Source organism: Peromyscus maniculatus, chromosome 7 (genome assembly GCF_049852395.1).
Source record: "Peromyscus maniculatus bairdii isolate BWxNUB_F1_BW_parent chromosome 7, HU_Pman_BW_mat_3.1, whole genome shotgun sequence".
Taxonomy (NCBI): Eukaryota; Metazoa; Chordata; class Mammalia; order Rodentia; family Cricetidae; genus Peromyscus; species Peromyscus maniculatus.
In genome coordinates, this window is record NC_134858.1 from 4,500,464 (window position 1) to 4,523,047 (window position 22,584).

At 40.1% G+C, this 22,584-nt stretch overlaps 1 protein-coding gene across 4 annotated transcripts in view; it reads right to left on the reverse strand.

Moving 5' to 3' along the window:
- Dync2h1 (dynein cytoplasmic 2 heavy chain 1) overlaps nt 1-22,584 on the reverse strand; it is a 237,405-nt gene that overhangs the window by 207,476 nt on the left and 7,345 nt on the right. For all 4 annotated transcript variants that reach the window (XR_013052597.1, XM_016002328.3, XM_006983760.4 and 1 more), the window contains exons 7-22: nt 22,016-22,150; nt 21,798-21,911; nt 21,582-21,693; nt 20,641-20,765; nt 19,101-19,276; nt 16,225-16,420; nt 12,194-12,289; nt 11,345-11,497; nt 10,809-10,907; nt 9,825-9,964; nt 9,480-9,708; nt 8,157-8,284; nt 4,228-4,343; nt 3,307-3,434; nt 1,143-1,292; nt 17-222 (exon numbers count right to left, since the gene is read on the reverse strand). Coding sequence is in view for 3 of the 4 variants with exons in the window: in XM_016002328.3 (XP_015857814.2) it covers nt 17-222; nt 1,143-1,292; nt 3,307-3,434; nt 4,228-4,343; nt 8,157-8,284; nt 9,480-9,708; nt 9,825-9,964; nt 10,809-10,907; nt 11,345-11,497; nt 12,194-12,289; nt 16,225-16,420; nt 19,101-19,276; nt 20,641-20,765; nt 21,582-21,693; nt 21,798-21,911; nt 22,016-22,150 (2,303 nt within the window). In the remaining variant the exon portion in view is untranslated. The remainder of the gene's footprint in view (nt 1-16; nt 223-1,142; nt 1,293-3,306; nt 3,435-4,227; nt 4,344-8,156; nt 8,285-9,479; nt 9,709-9,824; nt 9,965-10,808; nt 10,908-11,344; nt 11,498-12,193; nt 12,290-16,224; nt 16,421-19,100; nt 19,277-20,640; nt 20,766-21,581; nt 21,694-21,797; nt 21,912-22,015; nt 22,151-22,584) is intronic.

The window sequence follows — 22,584 nt, forward strand, 5'->3', positions numbered from 1 at the left end:
AACAAAATAAACTTACACTAGCTTTTTTCTTATGACTTCAAGGTCATCAAACTCAATTTTTTTCTCCTTTATAGACTTTGCACTTTGATCCAGAGTATTTTGTTGGCCAGTTTCAATAATATCATCACCAGGTTTCAGCTGATCCCATCGAGCTTTAAACTTCTCCAGTTCTTGGTAATAGATCTGAAGGCGTGACTTCACGTTTCCTTTCATCACTTCAATCTGTAAGCCAGAGTTCAAGTAGTTTAGCAGTTCCCAGTTTTCACATTTTCATTTTTAGCATTTTCATTTAAATGTGAGGAAAATGTCAATACTGAAAGACTTTTTATCTTGTCAATTCCAACTATAATAAAATAATCTAGTAAAAAAACATTAGAATATAAATATATAGTAATGAGAAATAAGTGTCAGCTATAAACACTAACAATTCTTAAGTTCAAAGCATACCTACAATTATTAACAAAAGTGACACAATTTTTAAAACAGTTCAGGGCTGGAGGGATGGCTGCTCTTCCTAAGAACCTAGGATTCCTAGCACCTATATAGTGGCTCACAATCCTCTGTAACTTCCGTTCCAGTGGATCAAACACCCTCTCTGGGCCTCTGGAAGGACCAGGCACACAGACACACATGCAGGCAAATCATCCACACATATAAAATAAAAAATAAAAACAAATCCAAAGCCTGATGTTCTATCTGCACACCCATTCTTAACTAAGGAGGCTATCTCTCGGTCTTCTGCAGCTGTGAGCTAAGACTAGCCAGTCAACAAGATATGGAGTACAGACAGGTGTGTGCAGCCTCAGACTGTGCCTGAGAAGCAAGATGGCACCCTCTCCTTCTCTCTCTTTCCCACTAAGGAGTAAGTGGACAATAAAATACCCTAGACAACATCTTCAAGATGGCAGGCACTTAATTCAACAAATGTGGGCCTCAGACAAAAGTACAGCACAGAGATGTCATTTCAGCTTGCAGAGAAACATTATCAAGAAGACACTCCTGTGAAACTGTCATTTATATAAAGCATGGAGACATTATAAAAAGGACTGAGGAGTCAACTCCAACAGCAACACTGACCTCCTAAGGCCAGGCCACACTGAAACACATGCAGGCAACACTCAGAGATCAGCTACAGCTCTCACCTGATCTTTAATCATAAGTTGGTGGCTTTCCATCATCAACTCAAATTTGTCCCACTTGGCTCTCAGATTGCTGACGGTCTCCACCCCACTGCCTGATACAGTTCGCAAAAGCTTGTTTTTGTCTTCGGCTTGTTGAAACAAGGGCAAAACCTGAGGGTTAAAAGAAGCAACGGATGATTTTATCAGTCCCTCAAGATTTCATTACTTTGATTGTTATTTCATGATTTTTAATTTAAAATGAAATAAAATTTTAAATGGTTTTTGTTTTTAAATAATTTGTTAAAGTCCCAACTATAAGTTTTCTGATGCTTATTATTAGGTGTAACAAACATACTATAATGTCAGAAGTTAAAAGGGATGAAAAAATAATTGGGAGAACCAGAAATTCAAGGTCATACTCCACTACACAGTGAACTCAAGTCTACTGTGAATGATAAGAAACCACCCATGTCTTTAAAATAAATAAACAAATGATGAATAAATAAATAAATAAAGGTGTGTCTGCTGCCAAACCAGATAAAGACATAAGAGAAAAAGAAACATATGACTAATTTCTCTGATGAGCATAGACACAGAAATTCTCAGGAAAATACCTGCGAACTGAATTCAACAGCATCACTTTTAATTATACACCATAATTAAGCTAGGTTTCATTCCAGAGTTGCAGGGATGGCTTAAGAGGATTTATCTCATCTAACATTTCCAATAGACAGCCCATTGCCTAGGGAAGTCATAGCGGGTGCTTAATGCGGAGACCTAAGCAGAGGCCATGGAGAACACTGCTTTCTGGCTCACTTTTCTAATACTGCCCAGGCCACCTGCTCAGGGATGTATCCCCCAGAGTGGGCGGGGCCCTCCTGCATCAATTAACAATCAAGACAATGACCTACAGACAAGTCCATAGACCAATCTTGGGGAAGCAGTTCTTTAACTGAGGTGCCCCCTCCCGGGTGTGTCAACCCAACAAGCACACAGACAGACTTGAGACAGAAATGACATGATCATTTCCACAGATGCAAAGGAGGCTCTTATGGTGGTATTTTATTTGTACTGAAATGTGATTTTCATTGTATGTTAATAAATAAAGTTGCCCAGGGGTCAGAGCTATTAGAGCCATAGCAAGAGCGTAGCGGTGGTGGTGGTGGCAGCAGCGGCGGCGGCAGTGGCGGCGCACACCTTTAATCCCAGCACTTGGTAGAAGAGCTAGGTAGATCTCTGAGTGTTCAGAGATACAGCCAGTATTGGAGACATACACCTTTAAGACCTGGAGGGCGGTACTTACAGGCAGTGATGAGGCAGTCATGTGTTTGGGTTTACAACCAATGAGAAGGCAGAACAGAAAGACTATTTAAAGACAGACACACAGGAAGTAGCTCTTTTTCGGGGAAGCTAGGAGCACTGCAGGAGGTAAGATTTTAGCTCTGAGCTCTGACCTCTCGGCTTTCTCTTTTACATTGGTTCTGTGTTTTTTATTTTAATAAGACGGTTGGTTACATCTACAGGTTCTTGGCAAACAAAGTTCAATATCCTTCATGATCAGAGCCCTAAGGCCAGAACCAGAAAGGATGAAGGTCTGCATAACAGTGGCTCCATATACATGGGAAATAAGGTACATTATACCAAAAAAAAAAAAAAAAAAAAAAAAAACCACAAAACAAAACTGAAAGCACTCACTAAGATGATTTTTTTTTTTACCTTTTCTGGAAAGTTTATAAACAATTTAGAGTTTCTTCCTTCTTGTTCTGAACAAAACTTTAATTATTTAAATGTCCTGCAAAGGCTGCCTTGCTCCTTCTGGATTCTGTTTTGCCCATCTCACTCCCATCTTTAACTGTGAGCTCTCCCTTGAGTATCTCTTCTAAGTCTGTTCTAACATCATATTCTGCACACTAAGATTCCAGTTCTGAAGACAAGAGTATGGATTGCTTACTCTACTACTATCCCAATACATGAGACCATAACAAGGCTGCAAATATCTCTCAGATAACAAAGTACTACTGATCATTACACCAACTACGAGTCTAAACATGAGCTGCCCAGTTAGACCACATTATACAAACCTCTTCACAATGTTAAAATTACATAGATCTAAATAATCACATAAAATACCTAATTTACACATCTCTATAAAGTAAGGATGACAATAATTGTTTTGTATTCTCACCTCTGGCCTCCGATCCTGCAGGTTACTATACTGTAAATTTGTATCACCTATTTCTTCCACAGACTGAGGTATAATTGTCAAGATCTTCATAGCCTCGGTGACAAATGTATCAATTTCATGTATATGAGCTGAAAGAGATAATACATCATTACAAAAAAATGCTCAGCTATGGTTATATGATTGCTAAATCAAAGGGCCTCAGAAGCAATCACTACATAAAGTATGTTACATTCTCAATTATCATTTGCTTTAAGGTAACAAAAGTTTGAAATGAAGAATAAGACAAATTTTTCTTCCCAAGAGATGTAAATTGTTTTACATTACACTTAAATTTTTCTGAAAAGGGGCAGGAGATAACTCAGCAGTTAGGAACACTGGCTGCTCTTGAAGAGAAGCAGGGTTTAGTTCCCAGCACCCACAGGGAGGCTCACAACTATCCCTAACTCCAGTTATAAGGGAACAACATGCTTTTCTGATCTCCATGGGCAACAGGCACATGTGGTATACATACAGGTAAAGCATGCTACACATCTAAATAGAAATTGATGAAAATTTTGAGGAAAAAAAAACGAAAATGTATTTCTTCCTAGTTATCTTTACTAACAATCAGAAACATTTCCAGTCTTCTAAATAATGCTTTTCTCCATTTGGACAAATAAGAATAAATATTATGTCAGAATTACTATCCTTCTCCATTACATACAACAAATTAATACTATCTAGACTTGCAATAACAAAACTGTCTAAAATTTTTATATTTTTCAAAGATGAGAATTTTCCTACTTTCTTAAAATTATCATTTTGAGTAAATTTCGTTTAAGAAGATATCCTAGCTCAATTGTAACCTGTAATTGAGAGTCAGACTTTGTAATTATAGATACTATGGCTCTAAACACACAAAAGGGAGACACAGGGCTTTACTCTGGATGGACTTCTTCAGAGAAAGGACAAGCAGATCAAATAACTTCTGGATGAGGTCATCAATCACAGTCTTCACAGGGCTGCAGTTGATGTTGAGACAGTCCACCTTGACAGCACTGAGGAGCCAATCAGGTGATCATGAGTTAGAACTGTTTCAACAAATCCAAGTGTGACCATAACCATTAAGAGCATACATAACAGATTTAATCCAAAATAATTTCTTCTATATACAACCTAGGTTTTCAGTGAATAAGTCCATTTAACACTGATTTTCTTTGTTTACCTGCTTAATTGACTGATTTGTTTGTTTGTTTGTTTGTTTGTTTGACAAGGCCTCCCAATCTGGCCTCAAAGTTACAATCCTCCTGCCTCAGCATCCTGAGTACTGTGATTATATGCATATATCACCATACCTGGCTTAAAGTACTAATTTTTTAATCATGAAATATGTCCATTTTTAAAAATTATGAAGGAAGCACCAGCAATAGAATATATTTAAATATTTACAAGTTCAAATTGTTTCAGCATATATTTATTTCATATTTATAAAGTAAATTAATTATTTTGCAGCTGACATGTAAATAAGGGTAAAAAATATATAAGACAGAATATAGAATGAATATAGGTTATTAATTCACTAAACAATAAAGCCAACAATGCTGTTTTATAAAATTACCCATAAAAATGACAAAAATGGAAAAAACAGTTAATTTTTTTTCTTTGTAGGCAAAGAGAACTTCAGGAATGTTGGTGACAGTATAAAGCATTCAAAGTACACCAGGCACAGCGACACTTCCACTCCAGCACTTGGAAAGGGAAGGGAAGAAGACCACAAGTGTGTGGTCATCCTCACGACAAAGAGAGTTCAAAGCCAGCCTGGGCTATGCTATCTCAATATTAAAAAAAAATCAAATTTTATGAGGAACACTTTAGTTATCATTTTAAGAGATATAGTTTGTCTCATGAATTCTACATTTAGAATGTGAATCTTTTTGTTTACTTGTTTGTTTTGATTTGAGACAAGACATCCTCATGTGATGCTGACCTTGAACTTCCCATCTCTACCTCAGTGCTGGGATTAGAGGCATGTGTCACCATGTCCTACCTTTAGCATTTCTCCTAAGACAGATCTTGGAAGAGATCGAACACTGCCACTTTACTAAACCAGTACATCCTGACCACATTCTAAACATCTGTCCTTATGCCTACGGGTAGATTTCATCCTCACATCTTGTCAAGGAACCTTCTCTTTGTAACGGAAGGAGACCCCTACAGAAAGCCAAAATGCAGTTGTAGAACCCAGTCCCAGTGGACACATCTACAACATAATTCCCACACCTAAAGCTCAGGGACCACTGAGGAAGAGAGGGTTGAGAGACGCTAAGAGCCAGAGGACCAGGGAGTTTTTCTGAGTCTGTGTCTCCCAGTAATGTCAGAAGCTACACTCATAAATTCTCACCATGGCTGCCTAATATGAGCTGAATAAGGACAATAGCGACAGACATGCCAAAGGAGACACAGAAAGCACAGGAGGCTTCAGCCCTACACAAAGAACTGCAAGTAACTAAGGAACACAGAGCAGGAGACAGTCTTCCCCAGAGAGAAGCACTCCACTTGTTAACGTATACCACATGGTCAGCACTGAAAACACAAGTCCAAGTCACGTTAGACAGACTGAGCAGGCTGTACTTACATACCTAGAGATACACACATACCATAACAACAATTAAAGAAAAAAGGAGGCCATGAATTTCAAAGACAGCAACAAGAGGTATATGGGAAAGTTAGGAGGGGGATGACATAATTATCCCTAGAAATCCACAAAGATATCTCCACTATAGACTACTGGCAATGGTCAAGAGACAGCCCGAGCTGACCTACTCTGGTGATAGGATGGCCAAACACCCTAACTGTCGTGACAGAACTCTCATCCAGTGACTGATGGAAGCAGATGCAGAGATCCACAGCCAGGCCCCAGATGGAGCTCCAGGAGTCCAATTGGCGAGAAAGAGGAGGGATTGTATGAGAGAGAATTGTTGAGACCAAGATTGGAAAAAGCACAGGGACAAATAGCCAAACTAGTGGAAACACATGAACTATGAACCAATAAGCTGAGGAGCCCCCATGGAACTGGATCAGGCCCTCTGGATAAGTGAGACAGTTGATGAGCTTGAACTGTTTAGGAGGTCCCCAGACAGTAGGACAGGGACCTGTCCTTAGTGCATAAGCTGGCTGTTTGGAACCTGGGGCCTGTGCTGGGACACTTTGCTCAGCCTGGGAGTAGGGGACTGGACCTGCCTGGACTGAATCTACCAGGTTGAGCTGAATCCCCAGGGGAGTCCTTGCCCTGGAGGAGATGGAAATAGGGGGTGGGCTGGGGGGAGCCGGAAGGAGGAAGGACCGGGGAATCCGTGGCTGATAAGTAAAATTAAATCAAATTATAATATATATAGATATAGATATATAATCTCAAAAAATTAAAAGAATTTTTTCTTCTTAGTCTCACATAGCCAGGCTAGCTTTAAATTCCCTCAATAGCTAAAACAGCTCTAAACTCTTTGTCCTCCTTTGCTTTCCCTTCCCAATTATAGATACACACCATCACATCCAGTCCACAGGAAATGTTTAAGCCAAATGCCAATGCATTATCAAACTATTAACTGTGAAAACTTAGAAACAAGCTCACTATATTAAATCATGGTACTGGTGGCACACACTTATAGTTCCAGGTACTCAAGAGCGTAAGGCAGGAGGACAGTTAACTCCAGGCTGTATGGTTTAATGAGAACCTGTTTAAAAAATAAAAATGGCTGGACTGCAGTTCAGGCATAGAGCAATGGCCTAGCATATACAAGGTGCTGGGTTCAGTCCTCTGTACCATAAAAATAAACAGGTAGGTAAGCAGGTAGACAGATGTGATAGGTAACTATTTTTACATCTCAAAATCTCAGGCTTGTTAATATCCTAACAAAACTATCCCTGACTTTGTCCCAAATTGGGACAGGGGGCCAATACCTTCCGAATCCCTATACTTAGTTCAATGTCTAACACAGAATATATTCCATTCAGTATTAACAATAGTTAAAAACTATTAACAACTTTTGAAAACATAATCTATATCAGTAATATATATGTAAATTACTCCACATAATCCTTAAAAGTATCACTTCCCTTGCAAATATTTTGAAAGTGGAAGAAATTGAGGTTCATACTTTTAATGAACCAAAGTCATGCAACTGTTGAGCCACCTAACGACAAAACCCACTCACTAAGCCCCTCAGCAGACATGACTTCCTCATCAAAACACACTTGGTTCACTACCAGAGTAAGCACTTTGTTCTCAGGTATCTCTTCTTCTTGCCCATATTTATGCAAAGTTCTTTGTGTTATCAGTGCTCACCAGTTACTAAAAGAAAAACTGAGTTAATAAGGGTGATGGATGCTGTCTTTCATAAGTGACATGTTCAGTCTCGTGGAATTCACTGTCAAAAACACTTCAGCAGCTGGAGATTCAGGTAGCAGAGGCACACAGAAGCTGGGTCAGGAAATTCCCCAGACACTTGTGTTTACATCACGACAGTACCTAGGTGTGTCCCCATGCGCCATGCCTCCCAGGCCCTTCTGAAGAGAAGCGGCAGAGTCAAAGCTGGAGTCAGATTCCATTAGCTTTATGTTCTCTGGAAGGCTCTCTGCTTGACTGTGTTAAATGTCGCTCCTCATCCTACAGCTGAATGCAGCCTCTGCTCTAATCCGCTCTTCCCAACCAGGTCCCAGCAAACAGTCCCTAGACGGCAGCCCTCTCTCCAGCCCTCCCCACACTGGCCTACCCAGACCATAGCTGGATCTACAGGAGCAGCTAAGCCCCCTGGATGAAGGTCCCTCTCGCAGAGGCACTCTGCCTGTTGCACGCACACATCCACTTCTCCTACCTGGGGAGCCGTTCAACTTCTTTCCCTTTTATTTTCAGTGCTTTAAAATTTTTCTCCCAATCATGCACAGTAAAAAGGTGCTTTTCAACCAGAGCTTCCATATCAACTTGTCCAATTACAACCCATTCCTACTTAAAGAAGGAAAACTGTATTAGTGAAAGGGAACCCATAAGCTGATACTGAAAGAGCAGGACTCACTGATTAAGAGCAACAAAGTGCAGAAAATAAACCATTTTAGAATCTCTTCTAAGATTAATATATATATATATATACACACACATAATTCAAGGGTACAATCACTTCTACGATGTACAACTTACAGATCTACAAGTATCCAGTCTACTACCAATCTAAAAATCTAAAACACAGACATCTATAGTGCAAGAGCAGCTGAGGAACCGATCAGATTTCTGACCTATGACTCTTTTTTTAATTTTGGTTTTTCGAGACAGGATTTCTCTGTGTAGCTTTAGAACCTGTCTTGGAACTCACTTTCATACCAGGCTGGCCTCAAACTCACACAGATCCACCTGCCTCTGTCTCTGCCTCCTGAGTGCTTGGATTAGAGGCGTGTGCCACCACACCCAGCCTGACCTATGACTCTTGTCCAGCACAAATAAGTACTGAGGTGAGAGTTTGTATTTGGAGTTGGGTAGTATCATACTCAGAAATAGTCACAATGAATCATCACATCAGAGTGACATTTTAAACAGGAACAGGAGGCATACACTGTGGTGTCTAAACTACACAGCCCAGATGAATACCACCTAGGCTTGTGCAAGCACATTCTACATTCCCACAAAAACAAAACTGCCTAGTAGCAGATTTCTCAGAAATCTAGGAATTAGCCAGGCAGTGGTGGCACACGCCTTTAATCCCAGCACTCGGGAGGCAGAGGCAGGCGGATCTTTGTGAGTTCAAGTCCAGCCTGGTCTACAGAGCAAGATCCAGGAAAGGCACAAAGCTACACAGAGAAACCCTGTCTCAGAAAAAAAAAAAAAAAAAAAAAAAAAAAATCTCTGGAATTAAATTAGCATTTGAACACCCTCTCTCAAAATACGTCTTCAAAATTAAAACTGATGCAAATGTCACATCACACTGCAAGTTGATTTAAAAGAAAACAGAGCTAGCTTCCCGAACTTCATCAAGATAAAACTGGCCATCACTTAATTCCCTTCGCAGCATAAACCTAGGATGAGAGTCTATAAAACTGCCTCCCTGGTTTACACACTTTAAGTTCATTTCACACAGAGAAAACATTATTTGTACACTTACTAAATCAGTAACATTTATGACCAGGGGAGAAGTTTACATGCTCTGTACCTTATGTTGATGTAAAACAGCTGACAGCCTTCTAAACAGATCTTCTGCTTTGCTGTAAATAGTCAGAAATCCACTTGCATTTCTATCAATCATCACAGAAAAGATTGACTCGTCTCCAGCCTCGCCCACTCCCTTAAACTGATTGGGGATGCCGATGAACCTCTTCATTTCTCTGTAATATTTAGCCCGGATTTCTTCAAAAGGAGGCCTAAATTGTAACCTTCCCTGTCTGAAAAGACAGTAGGGATGGCATTTTAAATCTTCTAAAATTATATTATTTAAGATATAAATTATTACAAAGATTTAACTCAAAAAAAATAACATTGGGATTTCTAAGCATCTCACTTGTAGGTTAAGTCTATGCTTATTTCTGGCAGGTTCTCGTTCAGGGCTTCCAGGCCCATCTGATACTGGTGCTCCAGAGCCTTGTAGAGCTGGTGGTTCCAGTGTTGCCTCCAGGCATGCATGTCACTGGCTTGGAACCCCTGAAATGGCATTCACCTTTTCAATTTGAAAACTGGCACACAATGATTTTTTTTAACTTATGATTTTCAAGCTACATAAAGTACATTTAACAGATTGAAACTCATTTTAAATATCTTAAAATATGCAACTCTAATTGCCACTTTTAGTAAGATGGATTATGAAATATTCAACATGAAAATTTCACAGTATAAATATTACACAGAGGCTCACTAAAATTAAAAACACAAGCCAACATTATGTTTTTATTTGAAGCTGGTTTTACAGTGCTCTATTTTGTGGATTCTTTTGTATTTTTTAAAGTTCTTAACAAAGTATCACTCTTCATTTCCTAGTCTCTAAATAATTCATTAAATATTTTAAAAACAAGAAACTTAAATTGCTCAAAATAGTTGGCTTCTGTTTGATATTGCTGTTTGCTTTCATAAAGCATGAAGACATCTATTCTAACACTTTGGGCTTTTTCTTTAACTCTGAGAACTAGAAAATATAGAAAACAGCTGACTCAGAGCCTAGCTACATGAAAATGTGCCCTGAAACGAAAAAGAATCCTGAAAGTTCCTTCACACAGACTTTGGTTTGAACCTAATTTGTACTCTGCAGATGTTACAGTCTTGAAAGAAGAGCAAACAGCGTATCCATAAGCACCAAGTCAGGAGAACGGCAGACTACACAGGGTCATAGCACCGTGTGAAACACACAGAAGCTCCCTTGGCACAGGCACGAATTCCCTGGGATTTATGGCATTTGCATGTGAGTCAGTCAGAGAAGTCTGTATCTGTTAGGGGTACACAGATGCATCCAGACTCCCAAAAGATGGCACCGCGAAGGGCGCAACTCACGCACCTGCGCTGCCACGCTTGCTAAGCCAGTTCTCAGTTCCTGCAGCCCGTCCTTCCAACGCTGCTGCTGCCGAAGCAGATCAATGTTCATAAGAATGACCACCTGTTGGGGAGACAGTAACTTTCCAGTGACTCAGCCATCTAATCGAGTGACTTGTCAATACCTGACGGATGCACTGAGAAGGGCAAACCATCACTTCGGTACTGTTACAGCCAACACTACACGGGAAGCAGCAAGCTCATGAGGAGAGAACCACACACACTCAACTACTGGATGCAAAGAGGAAAGCAGGGTTCTGTCCTTAGCCAGGACAGAATTTGTGGGGAAAGGTGCAAGCCGCAAAGGCTGGTCTCCTGGGACTGACATCTGTACTCTGGCTAGGTGAATTGTTAGTAGCAGCAGTCAGATGAAGGGAAACTAACTGTGTAGTTCTGTAGCTTTAGATCTCAAATTACTTCAAAAGAAAAAAAATGCAGTTATATACTATTATTTTTATTCATTCTAGGCATAGTATGATAAAGTCTATAAATAAAATATACCTTTTCACAAAATGTAGTGTGCCACTTTCTCAACTTTCTGTTTTCAGTGGCAAGTCGCTCAGCAGCATTTTGGAGTTTCTGGATGTAGCCTTCTAATTCTTTAGGGTTGTCCCAAGTAATCTGTGACTTGCCTCCACTTCCTGCCTTTGAATTCTACAATACAATAAACAATAGTATTCAGATATATTTCTTTTTCCAAAAAGGTTTCATTTTATGTTATAAGCCCAATTTTTAACACTGATCTCTACAAAGATTAACAGTATAAATTTCAGGCTGGAAAGATGGCTCAGAGGTCCTGAGGTCCTGAGTTCAATTCCCAGCAACCACATGATGACTTACAACCATCTATAAAGAGATCTGGTGCCCTCTTTTGACATGTAGGCTTACATGCAGGCAGAACACTGTACATATAATAAATAAATAAATCTTTTTAAAAAGTATAAATTTCAAAATGTTTGCTGTCACAGAGTACCATGTAGTTTGAAACCTATTGTGAGTTTTTCCAATTTCCTGTGTATGGACATTTAAATAAACAAGAAAATAAACAACTCAGTTATAAAATCTGAAGATTGTCTAAAAAAAAAAACTCTGTATACCAGGATCTCAAACTTAGTGGAAAAGAATACAATAGTATGTAAGCTGTAGATGATATATATTAATGTAGCTCTTCAAAATCAATACCAAACTAAGTAAAGCATTATAATTACTTAAATCTACAGTGGAGCATTACTCACTAAGAACGAAGGAAATCATTGGAGACAGAATGATCAAGCTTGCACAGTGGCTGCTGGTGGACTGAAAACTGAGAACCCACCCAACGATATCATAAAGCATGGTGATCTCACTTACCTTAATTATCTGTTCAAATGCTAAGGCAGACTGAAGCATCATTGGCCTCTGACTCTGAATCATTTGTTGATCAATGGAATTGTAAAAATGTGCCACCTACAAAATATAAGTCCAATTAGCAGCAAAAAATAATAAATCTTGTTTCTAGCACATTTCCTTTTATTTTTGTTTGAACAGTAATAATTTTTCTCAACCATAATAGACAGAAATAGTTTTTCATCTCCAGATCAGAATTTATTTATGAATCATTATGCCCAATCAACACATATACGTTGAGTTCCTACAATTTATCAAGTCATGTCCTAACCTGGTTAAACAGACAACACATTTTAGTCTCTGGAATCAAGTTCACCACATCAGGAAGAAAGGACTCCAGTGCTAAAAACAGGCTTGGTGCTGAAGGACTGGCTTTTCATCTCCTGCACCTCTCAAACAGCACGCAAGCGCTCTGTAGAACATAACACAACTATCTATACATCGTTTAGACCAAAACTTGACATGACATTTTTTCTCAAATCCTTCATTAGCAAAAACTTCTACTTTCAAAATATACCTTCAGTCCAACCACATTTCCCTACGTCTGTCCTCTCATCTAATTCATGCACTGATCTCTCGGCCAGACCAGGGAAACAGTCTGCAAACTAACTAGTCTCCCTGCTTCAAATCCTAGCTTAAGTTACTGGCTACGTGACAAGGGAAAAGCCATTACACATGTGCTCCCCCTTACACTGGGAAAATGGAGGATTCATTGAAGTAGTTGTTCCTCCTTCCTCAGGGCAGATGTTGCTATAGTCACAATGGATGAGAAGATCCTGTACACTGTAATTCAATACCATCTATATCTCTAATACTCATCATGCAGCATGCATAACTTGCAGTTTCCTGAGGGACAGCAAAACTAGCATATGCCTACACAGAAGGCTCATCTCGGCACACAGCTTTAACAACCTCAGCATACAATTCTCTCCTGAACACCTTTTGTGCTTGCTCTTCAAGGAGGCATGTTATAGCATCAAAGTTCCTCAAGAAGCTGAACTAGAACTACCCTATGACCCAGGTGTAGCACTTCTGTACATACGCAAAGGACTCCACATCTTAGTACAGTGACACATCCGTGTTCACTGCAATTTTATTCCCAATAGCTAGAAAAGGAATCAGCCTAGGTGACCATCCATTGATGAATGGATAGGGAAACTGTAGTCCACATACACAGCTATAAAAAAAAAAATAAAATAAAATTTGCAGGAAAATAGGTGGACCTGGAAAATATCACACTAGTGAGATAATTTAGGTCCAGGAAAACAAACACCACATGCTCACTCTCATATGCTGATCCTAGCTTCAAATTTTTAGATCTGTGTGTTGAACTTAGGAGTATGCAGAGGCCAAGAAACCAGAAAGAGACTGAATTGGAAGTAGGCAGTTTATTGGGGGGAAGGGGACAGTAGTAGAGGGGAGAACATTGGGGGTTAAAAGCTTACCCAGGGATAGGAAAGAAAGAAGTGGGGAATGGAATAACCAAAACCAAGGATGTATAAAAAAATCCTTATGGAAAACCCCTAATTTATAAGCTAATAAAAATGATTTTTAAAAAAGGATTGGAACAATGGTACCCTGCACTGCTTGACAATGCAGAAATGGTTAGTATATGTTAACTTCAGTACCAAGTATGGTACACCTACCTACATGTTACTGATCAGGGAAGCCCCAAAGGCTTCCAAGACAGGACAGGCTATTATCAACATGGTTGGTTGTCAACCTTAACTAGAGCATAAGACCCTACTGCTATGGACACCACACATTTTGAATGCAGTACAAAGAGAAATCAATCTGGAAATAGCCAAGAATCTTCCTCCCTAATGGCTAGCATTGACAGTTCTGTAGGTTATATACAGGTTGAATGGGGGGAAAGACATTAATGGTCTGTGTTGGTTTGAATGAGAGTGCCCCCCGAAAGTCTTATATGTTTGAATGCTTAGTCTCCAGCTAATGAACTATTTGGAAGGATTAGGAGGTATGGCCTTGTTACAGTAGGTGTGGCTTTGTTGGAGGAGTATGTCACTGGGGGTGGGCTCTGAAGTTTCAAAAAGCCCCCATCGGGCCCGATCTCTTTCTCTGCCTGCTGCCTGTGGATCAGAATACAAAGCTCTCAGCTACTACTCCAGTGCCATGCTTCCTGCCATGATGATCATGGACTAACCCTCTGAAACTATAAGCAAACCTCCAATTAAATTGTTTCTTTTCAAAGAGTTGCCTTGGTCATGGTGTCTCATCACAGCAATAGAACTGTGACTAAGGAACTGTCTTACTGACCACTGGACCCTTCCTATGACAACACTGACCACCAGGTAAAATGTACCAACTGCTGCAATGCTGGCATGACTGGTACAGGGGTAGCAAACTGCTCTCTGATTGGACCTCAGGCCTGCTCCACAGAAGGGAATTCATGTCTGGTACTGTAAACCCAATCAAATGGCCAGAAAGGCTCCAGTGGTGAGAAAAAGACCTACAGTTGAGGCTGTACTAAATGCTCATGTTGCCAACTGCGCTCTAAATATTTATTTTGATAACCATAAAACAGTGCAGCTCTCAACCTTGGTCAGAGAAGCTTCTTTTCTCAGTGGGCAGTAGTTAATGTGAAAAGCCATAATTAGTCAAAAGGCTGAGAAAATGACTACTGAGTGTTCAACCCTCGTTGAAAGGTCTTACCAACCCTTTGCCAAGGCTAAAGGGACCATGGTGGACAGCATGGCAAGGTGGAGATAACACGGGGGGAGCACAGTCAAGTGCTGCCTTCGGACACGGCCTGGCCTTCAAGTACGGACTCTCAGCAGCCGTGGTTTCTGTACACGATCAAGACAACATTCCAACACTGAACTCACAGGACCTCACCCTAGCTGGGAAGCTACCAGTAGCTCGGGGCTGCTGTGGAAATGAGAGTCATTTTTGAGGGCTGTGGCCTCCAGTGACTCACCCATACTAAGTGGAGGCCCCACACCCATGCCCATGTGGACAGCACTCACAGAACTCAGTGAGTTACGGAGGAAATCAGATGGAAAGAGGTTGTGTTGGGGAGTGGGGGGGGGGGGACAATTGGAGTCAGAATGATCAAGAGAGATAAATTGCACACATTATGAAACTGTCAAAGAATAAATAAAAAATATTTTCTCAAAAGAAGTGGGCCTGGGAGTGGTGGCACACACCTTTAACCCTAACACTTGAGAAGCAGAGGCAGGCGGATCCAAAGCCAGCCTGGTCTACATAGCTAGTCCCAGGCCAGCCAGGGCTATATAGTGAGACCTTGTCTCAAGTAATTAATTAATTAAAAAGGGGTGGGACTTAGTAGAAGGTCTTTAGAGCAATGGCAATCTATGCTCTTAAAAGGATAAGTGGCTTTAAGCCCCATGCTCCTACATGTGCTACCTTGATATTTGCCCAAAAGCAAGAGAACAAAACAAGGGCTGAAACTTGCACATCTGTGACCCAAGCACACTTTCTCTTCTAAGTTGATTCTCTCAAGTATTTGCTACAGTGCACAACACTTCAGAGAAGGCCAAAGCTGTCAGGTGACCTAGGACCTGATTCAAGGGGTGGACAGCCAGGTATAAGTGTTTGTTTTAAACAGGGAAAACTACAACATGGTACAAAAAAGTAAACCAAGACCAAGGAGCCTGGGAATCTTCTATGAATGTCTAAAAGACAGAAGTTCCTTTAAGACCTTTCCAAGTAATAAGAAAAAGGAAGGAAAAAAAAAAAGAGTGGAGAAGTTAGAATGGGAGAGAAAGAAGGAATAATACATCATTTTTCCAAATGGTTTTTGAATGAAAATTAATGGCAATATTGTCTTAAGTTTAAAAATCCCTAGATAGATTAACAGCAGATTTTAACTTAGTCATTAGCAAACCCTGAATTCACAAGTTAATAAGCTATTACAGAAGCATAAAAAATTAAAAGCAGAAAACAAAGCCCTCAACAGTCTCATTTAGGATTATGAACCAAGAACAAGAACATCATCAAAAGTGTCATCATACTTGCTTAAGAATGATGGCTTGCTTGCAGAACTTCTGGGCAACGTTTGCAACCTGCTGTATTTTGGCAGGAATGACAAAGCCCAGGGCGGAAAGCTGACGGACTTCCCGCAGAAGAATGACCAAACGGTCAGAATAATGCACTTTTAATGACCCATCATTAGGATCCAACTCCATAATTCGGCTGTTAGCCTCAATACTACAAAAGAAAGAGGAAAAAAAGAGAGAAACAGGAATCTTTGAAGCTTCATTGTTCTTTTGTCGGATGAAACTGATTTTAAAAAACACTTCAACTATTCTGCAAATCTAATAGTTTTTAAAAAGGGACAAAAAAATCTTTCTAATCAGGCTTTACAATTCTGTTTTTCCTGTCTATTCTTCAAAAGAAAATGACATATTGGTTTTGTTATCAATCATCCCTTTTGCAATCAAAATTATTTGGTTATTTGGTTTGAAAAAACATGCAGAGCCTGTAGACAACTTTTAAGACTTATTTAACTTTGTGGAGTAGCGTTTTCAAACTTCCAGGTACGGGCTGGTTTTGCATTCTGTATCTATGTGGGGTCCGGTGACAGTGCTCTCGTGTGAAGGTGTGGAGGCAGTGTGCTGACTGCCTCAAGAACTTCTCACTGAAGACTGAAGTCAACACTGCTGTGCAACTGTCTTTTAAACAGAGCTGTGACCATGTTAAAAAATAAAGTTCTTCCTGTGTTGTCTCACAATCCAGACTTTGAAAACAAACTGCAGTGTCCAAAATATGTCACTACGTGAGTGTTACACGAGCACTTTGTAGACCAGAAAAATCCACCTTCACACTGAGCCAAGAGTCAAGGCTGACATCAAGGAAAGGCTCTGCCCCGTTTTCTAAAGGTGCCCAGGATGGTTTTAGTCTGCTTGTGCCTTCATGCTTTAGTAAAGGGCCAATGACAAAAACCAAGCAGCTAAGAGCAGAGACACTCAAATGCTTGAATCTTCTACTCTTTCAATCTGTCCTTTCTTTGGTTAAGATTTTAATAATAAAAGTACCTTAGGGTACTCAAATCAGCATCGACTATAGAAACACTCATCATTCTTAGGCAGAAGTTACTGTGATTTACTATGGTCTACATTGTGTTCACTCTTTCAAATCATTTTCAAACTTGAGTTAACTCACAAGTCTTCTTAGAAAGTGATCAGGAAGCAAAGGAAAAATGCATCCACTTTCCTTACCTGACCCTCCAACAAACTGACAGAAGGAGATGCTTTGGTGGCTTAAAAGAAGACCCAGCACTCCTGTGTGTACTCAGAAACGTGTCAAGACTACAGTGGTGGCCTTTTGCCTTTTTTAAAAGTTTGCATACACTAGGATTTCAAAAGATGTGTTCAGCAGCACCCTGATTCTTCTCGAGACTAGAAAAGGTTTTATACCAAAATAAAGGGAGGAGGAAGACCTTGTTGAGACAGAAAGTCAGGATGGAAAAGGCTCAGCAGGCTCACCTGCAGCAGACCTCAGATCTGACCCACTGCTTACAGAGATCACAACAGGAACTACCCTGACAAAGTGAACTATGCTATAAACCTGGCTAACTACAGCCATCTGTTCTAGAGGATGAGTCCGGAACATCGCTCATATTTTCAGCTCTAAGTAGGAAGGAAAACACTAAATGGCACAAAATTATAGTCACTGTACCATAGAACCCCTGGGTTCCTCTATTCTTTCTCCTGACCCAGAATTGTAGTCAGGGAACTACATTATTTATTCAAGTGAACATCACTTTTGAATTGACCATCCTTGTACTAGGAAGGAGGGGGAGGGCAGAAAACTTCATGCTATGAACAGTTTCTTTAAAAAAAAAATTAAAAAAATGATAGTGGCATACTCTTAGGGGGTTGGGGATTTAGCTCAGTGGTAGAGCGCTTGCCTAGCAAGCGCAAGGCCCTGGGTTCGGTCCTCAGCTCTGGAAAAAAAAAAAAAGACAAAATAACATATACTCTTAGTTATTCAAGGCAGGACCATGAATTTAAGACCAACCCTAGATAACATAAGGAAACTGTATCTGTTGAAGAAAAACAGAAAGGCTAAAGGTATAGCTCAGATGTAAAACACATGCTCAATTGAGGCCATGAGTTTGAGTCCCGGTAGTATAATAGGAGATGTGGTAAGTATCTAAAAGTATAGATAATAATATACTGGGGAAAACTGACTGTAGGTACAAAGAAATGTTTCTAGTCGTAGCCTAAGAAATTGCTATTAAAATAATGGTAACTAGTAAAATATTGAATAAAATTCAGTATATACTTACCAAAGGCTTACTATTTTGAGATGTCATGAGAAAATACTTCTTTCTTAAAGGGTTTAAAAATAATATAATTTGCAATTCAAAGTATTTATGCATACAATGGTAATGTAAAAAAGTAGAAAAAATGCATGAATACTTGATAATAAAGCATCATGAGAGAAAGAATGTTTAATTCTCAAAAATTTATCTACAGTTCCAGGGAATAGACACGTGAATAGAGAGAGAGGTAAGCAGTCAACTGCAGTTGAATCATCAGGGACTTAAAGTGTACTCAGGGCCAGTGAGGTGGTCCTACTCTCCTAGAGGACCCAAGTTCATTTCCAACACCTAAGTCAGGGGCCCACAGTCTCCTTCAATTCTCACAATCCTGTGCCCCTTCTGGCCTCTTAGGGCACTGGAGCACACATGTGACATTCACACATACATACACAACAATAATTTTTTAAAAATCTCTAAGATAAAAAAGTAAAAATGTTTTAAATGCAATGACTCATGAAGAAGCAGCAGCAAGTCTGTAGAGAGGACAAGGGCTCCTTCCACCTTGCCACATGGATTACTAACACAGGGGCTTCTGTTGACCGTTCAGGGGAATGCACTTACCACAAACCTGACCTGGAATCAGACAACCCTGACTGAACTTCCCTGGACCAGTCATCAAACTGCTCTTGTTCGTACAACTTAAACTGGTCCAAGAGATCTTCAGCACTCCGATGGAAAGACCGAAATCCTGACAGGTCAGACAAAAGCGCTTCTGCAATCTTGATGGTATCATCTACCTTAAAAAGTAAATGCCAAAGATGCATTAATGCTAACAGAATTTTACCGTCAAATAAGGAGGCCTTTCTCTGACCTGAGACTCAAAAATTACTTTCCTATCATTTGTAAACAGGGAAAAAAAGCTTTTCCATAAGGAATAAGTGTATCACTCTCTTACTGACTTCTGAATTATACAAACTCAGAATAATAAAACCCAAGAGGACAGCCCGAGAACAAAGCATAATAGGAAGGTAAAATGAAGGAAAGGCAAGCCACACGAGAGCTGTGCTCACTCCTTTTGAGAAACCCCAGGAAGTTTATTCCTAAACATGCTCACAATAATACCAGTTGTTAACTAAATACCTTGTTAATAGCTCAAAAAAATAGTCAGATTTGAATGTCAGCTAAGACAGAAAAAATACCTTCCTCCATAACTGCCCATTCTGGTACATTCAAAAAAAGAACTGATAGAAAAAAGACGTGAAATATTTCAGAATATAGTTCAAAGGTACAAATTTGAGTAAGAAGCAGGTTTTATTAATATTCCTTGACCTTTTGCCCTTGAACACAGACCACATGCAATTAATTATTATCAATCAATTAGTGTTTATTATACAGGTCAGATACAAAACTATACGTATTGATAGTAGGTCCAAAGGAGTCCTAGGTCAGCTTTAATTACACCGTCATGGACAATTATGTAGAATGACTTTCCAACTCTCCTTTAACTTCTAAACTAAAGTGATCTAGTGACATAAAAATACTTGCAGATAGACTTTAAAATCATCAGGATATCTATTGAATCTAGTGTCAAGAATACAGTAGTCCTCACAGATGCTTTCAAAGACACTAGTGACCCAATTTGACAATCATCTCTATATAAAAAATGAACCTCGTCAGAATCTTCGCCACACATTTGTTCTCAGAGTCCTACACATTTCCATGAAAATTACATGTTATTAAGGCATGAAGGTAAACTGCATCCTGCTGGATTAGGCATTTGAGCACATGATCCCCAGCTGATGGCACTGTTTTGGGAAACTGAAGTATCCCTTAGACATCGAGCCTCCCTGACATGCATAGCCATGGGGTAGAGATAAAGACCACAACTTAGTAAGGGTCTGCACCAGCTCTCTGCTTCCTGACCTGCCAAGATGCCATGTCATAAGCTCCAGCCACCACACATGGAGCTGCAGCAACCAGCTGGAGACCATGGGAAATTCCTCTTCCCTTTAACTGTTCCCAGGATTTGGTCACAACAAGGAACAAAATAATTGCATGCAGGGGGAGCCCAGGATTTTCACAGCAGCTTTAGAGTCCCCATCACATGCCTTAACTTAGAACATTTTGAATGTTCACTGTCCTTCTATATTAAAACAAGTACCTTCAATTCCAACTGACGAACCCAAACAATATTATTGACAACTTCTGAGAGATTTTTGCCAGAAAGTGGCCCAGATGCATCACCAGGAATCCCTCGGCACCGGTTCTCAAAGTCCAGTCGGAAATCTGTATCATCAAATCACATCAATTACACAGAAGAAGTACATTTCAAGCCTCGTTGGGAATGTTGTGGATGTTGGTCCTCACTGCACCACAAGAACCTTAGTGTCTATTGATGACAGTGCCGTCAACTTGACACCGCACAGAACCCCCTGGAGTGCAGGCCCTAGGGAGCTGACTGCATGTCAGCTGAGGTGGGAAGACACCCTAATGGGAGGGGCCCTGACTGCACAGGACGGAGAAGCCAGCGAGGCACGAGCACTGTGTGCATCACTGTTCTTTCGCTTCTGGCTGTGGGTGGAACAGGACCAGCGGCTTCAAGCGCCTGCCTCCCTGACTTCCCCACTGTGATGGAGGACAGCTTCAACTGTCAGTTAAAATAAATCCTCCATTCCTTGACTTGCTTCCGTCAGAGCATTTTATCACAGCAAAAGAAAAGAAACTAAGACAGTGCACTAAATAAGGTACAGAAAAACAACCTGCTAATTTAAAAACAAATCCAGGGGCTGGAGAGATGGCACAGCAGTTACAAGTCATCCATTTCCAGCACCCACAGTTCACAACTGTCACAATTCTAGGGGATCCGACACCCTCTTCTGGCCTCCATGGTAACCAAGAATGCACATCGTGCACAAACATATATGCAGGTAAGACATGCACATAAAATAATTTAAATAAGTTATAAAAAATAAAATAAAAACAAATCTATCATGTATATCATGAATAAACCAATCTTTGTCATAAAATGACTAAAGCTTTGAATCCTGAACAACAAGCATCAAGGAAAAACCCACCGACAGAAGCATTTCTCGGGAACGCTACCTTTAGCTGAGTCCCCGAGTCTGGCCAGCAGCGTCTCTCTCTCTAACATCAGCTCTTTGCTTATTGTCGGACGCTTCACCAGTTCCTTGTACTTCAGAAATGCTTGAAGAAGCTCACAGAAGACAGACAAAGTGCATGTTCATCTCAATTCCACCACACTCACAGTGTAACAGCTTAAGGGAAAATTGTATAGAGTAAAATACTTCAATATCTTACCTGCTGAGGACTATCTTGAATTTCTGAAATATAATTCTTTAATTTCCCTGCTATTTTCTGTTCAGCGGGTGCAATGATTTTTTCATACTGAGACACTGCAGCTTTCCATAATGGCTAAACAAATTAATTATACTGTTAGACTGTAAAATTTTAAAAAGCAATCTTTAAAACTCAAGAACACAAAAGAAATTGAAGACATAAACATAGCTAGACTCCACCTCAGTATACGGATTGTACTGCACAGGGTTCACGCCAGTAAAAGGCTCAAATACTCGAGACAAGCAAATGATTCTCTCCTCACTGGCCGGTAAAAAATACAAGAGTTTCTCATGAATTGTTCGAATAGCCAAGACCTAAAATGTAAGACATTAAAACATAAAATGTATTAAATGAAGTAAAGTGTGTACGTGGATCTAAACCTACCTAAAGTGTTCATAAATTTCCTTACAGTGGCTCTTGTAAAATGAATAAAACTGAAAGTAGTTCACTTGTTCATGTTTTTTTTGTTTCTGAGACAGGGTTTCTCTGGGTAGCTTTGGCGCCTGTCCTGGAACTTACTCTGTAGTCCAGCCTGGCCTTGAACTCACAGAGATCCGCCTGCCTCTGCCTCCCGAGTGTTGGGGTTAAAGGCGTGTGCCACCACCACCCGGCTTCATGTTTGTATTTTTTTTTTTTTGGTTTTTCGAGACAGGGTTTCTCTGTGTAGCTTTGCGCCTTTCCTGGAGCTCACTTGGTAGCCCAGGCTGGCCTCGAACTCACAGAGATCCGCCTGGCTCTGCCTCCCGAG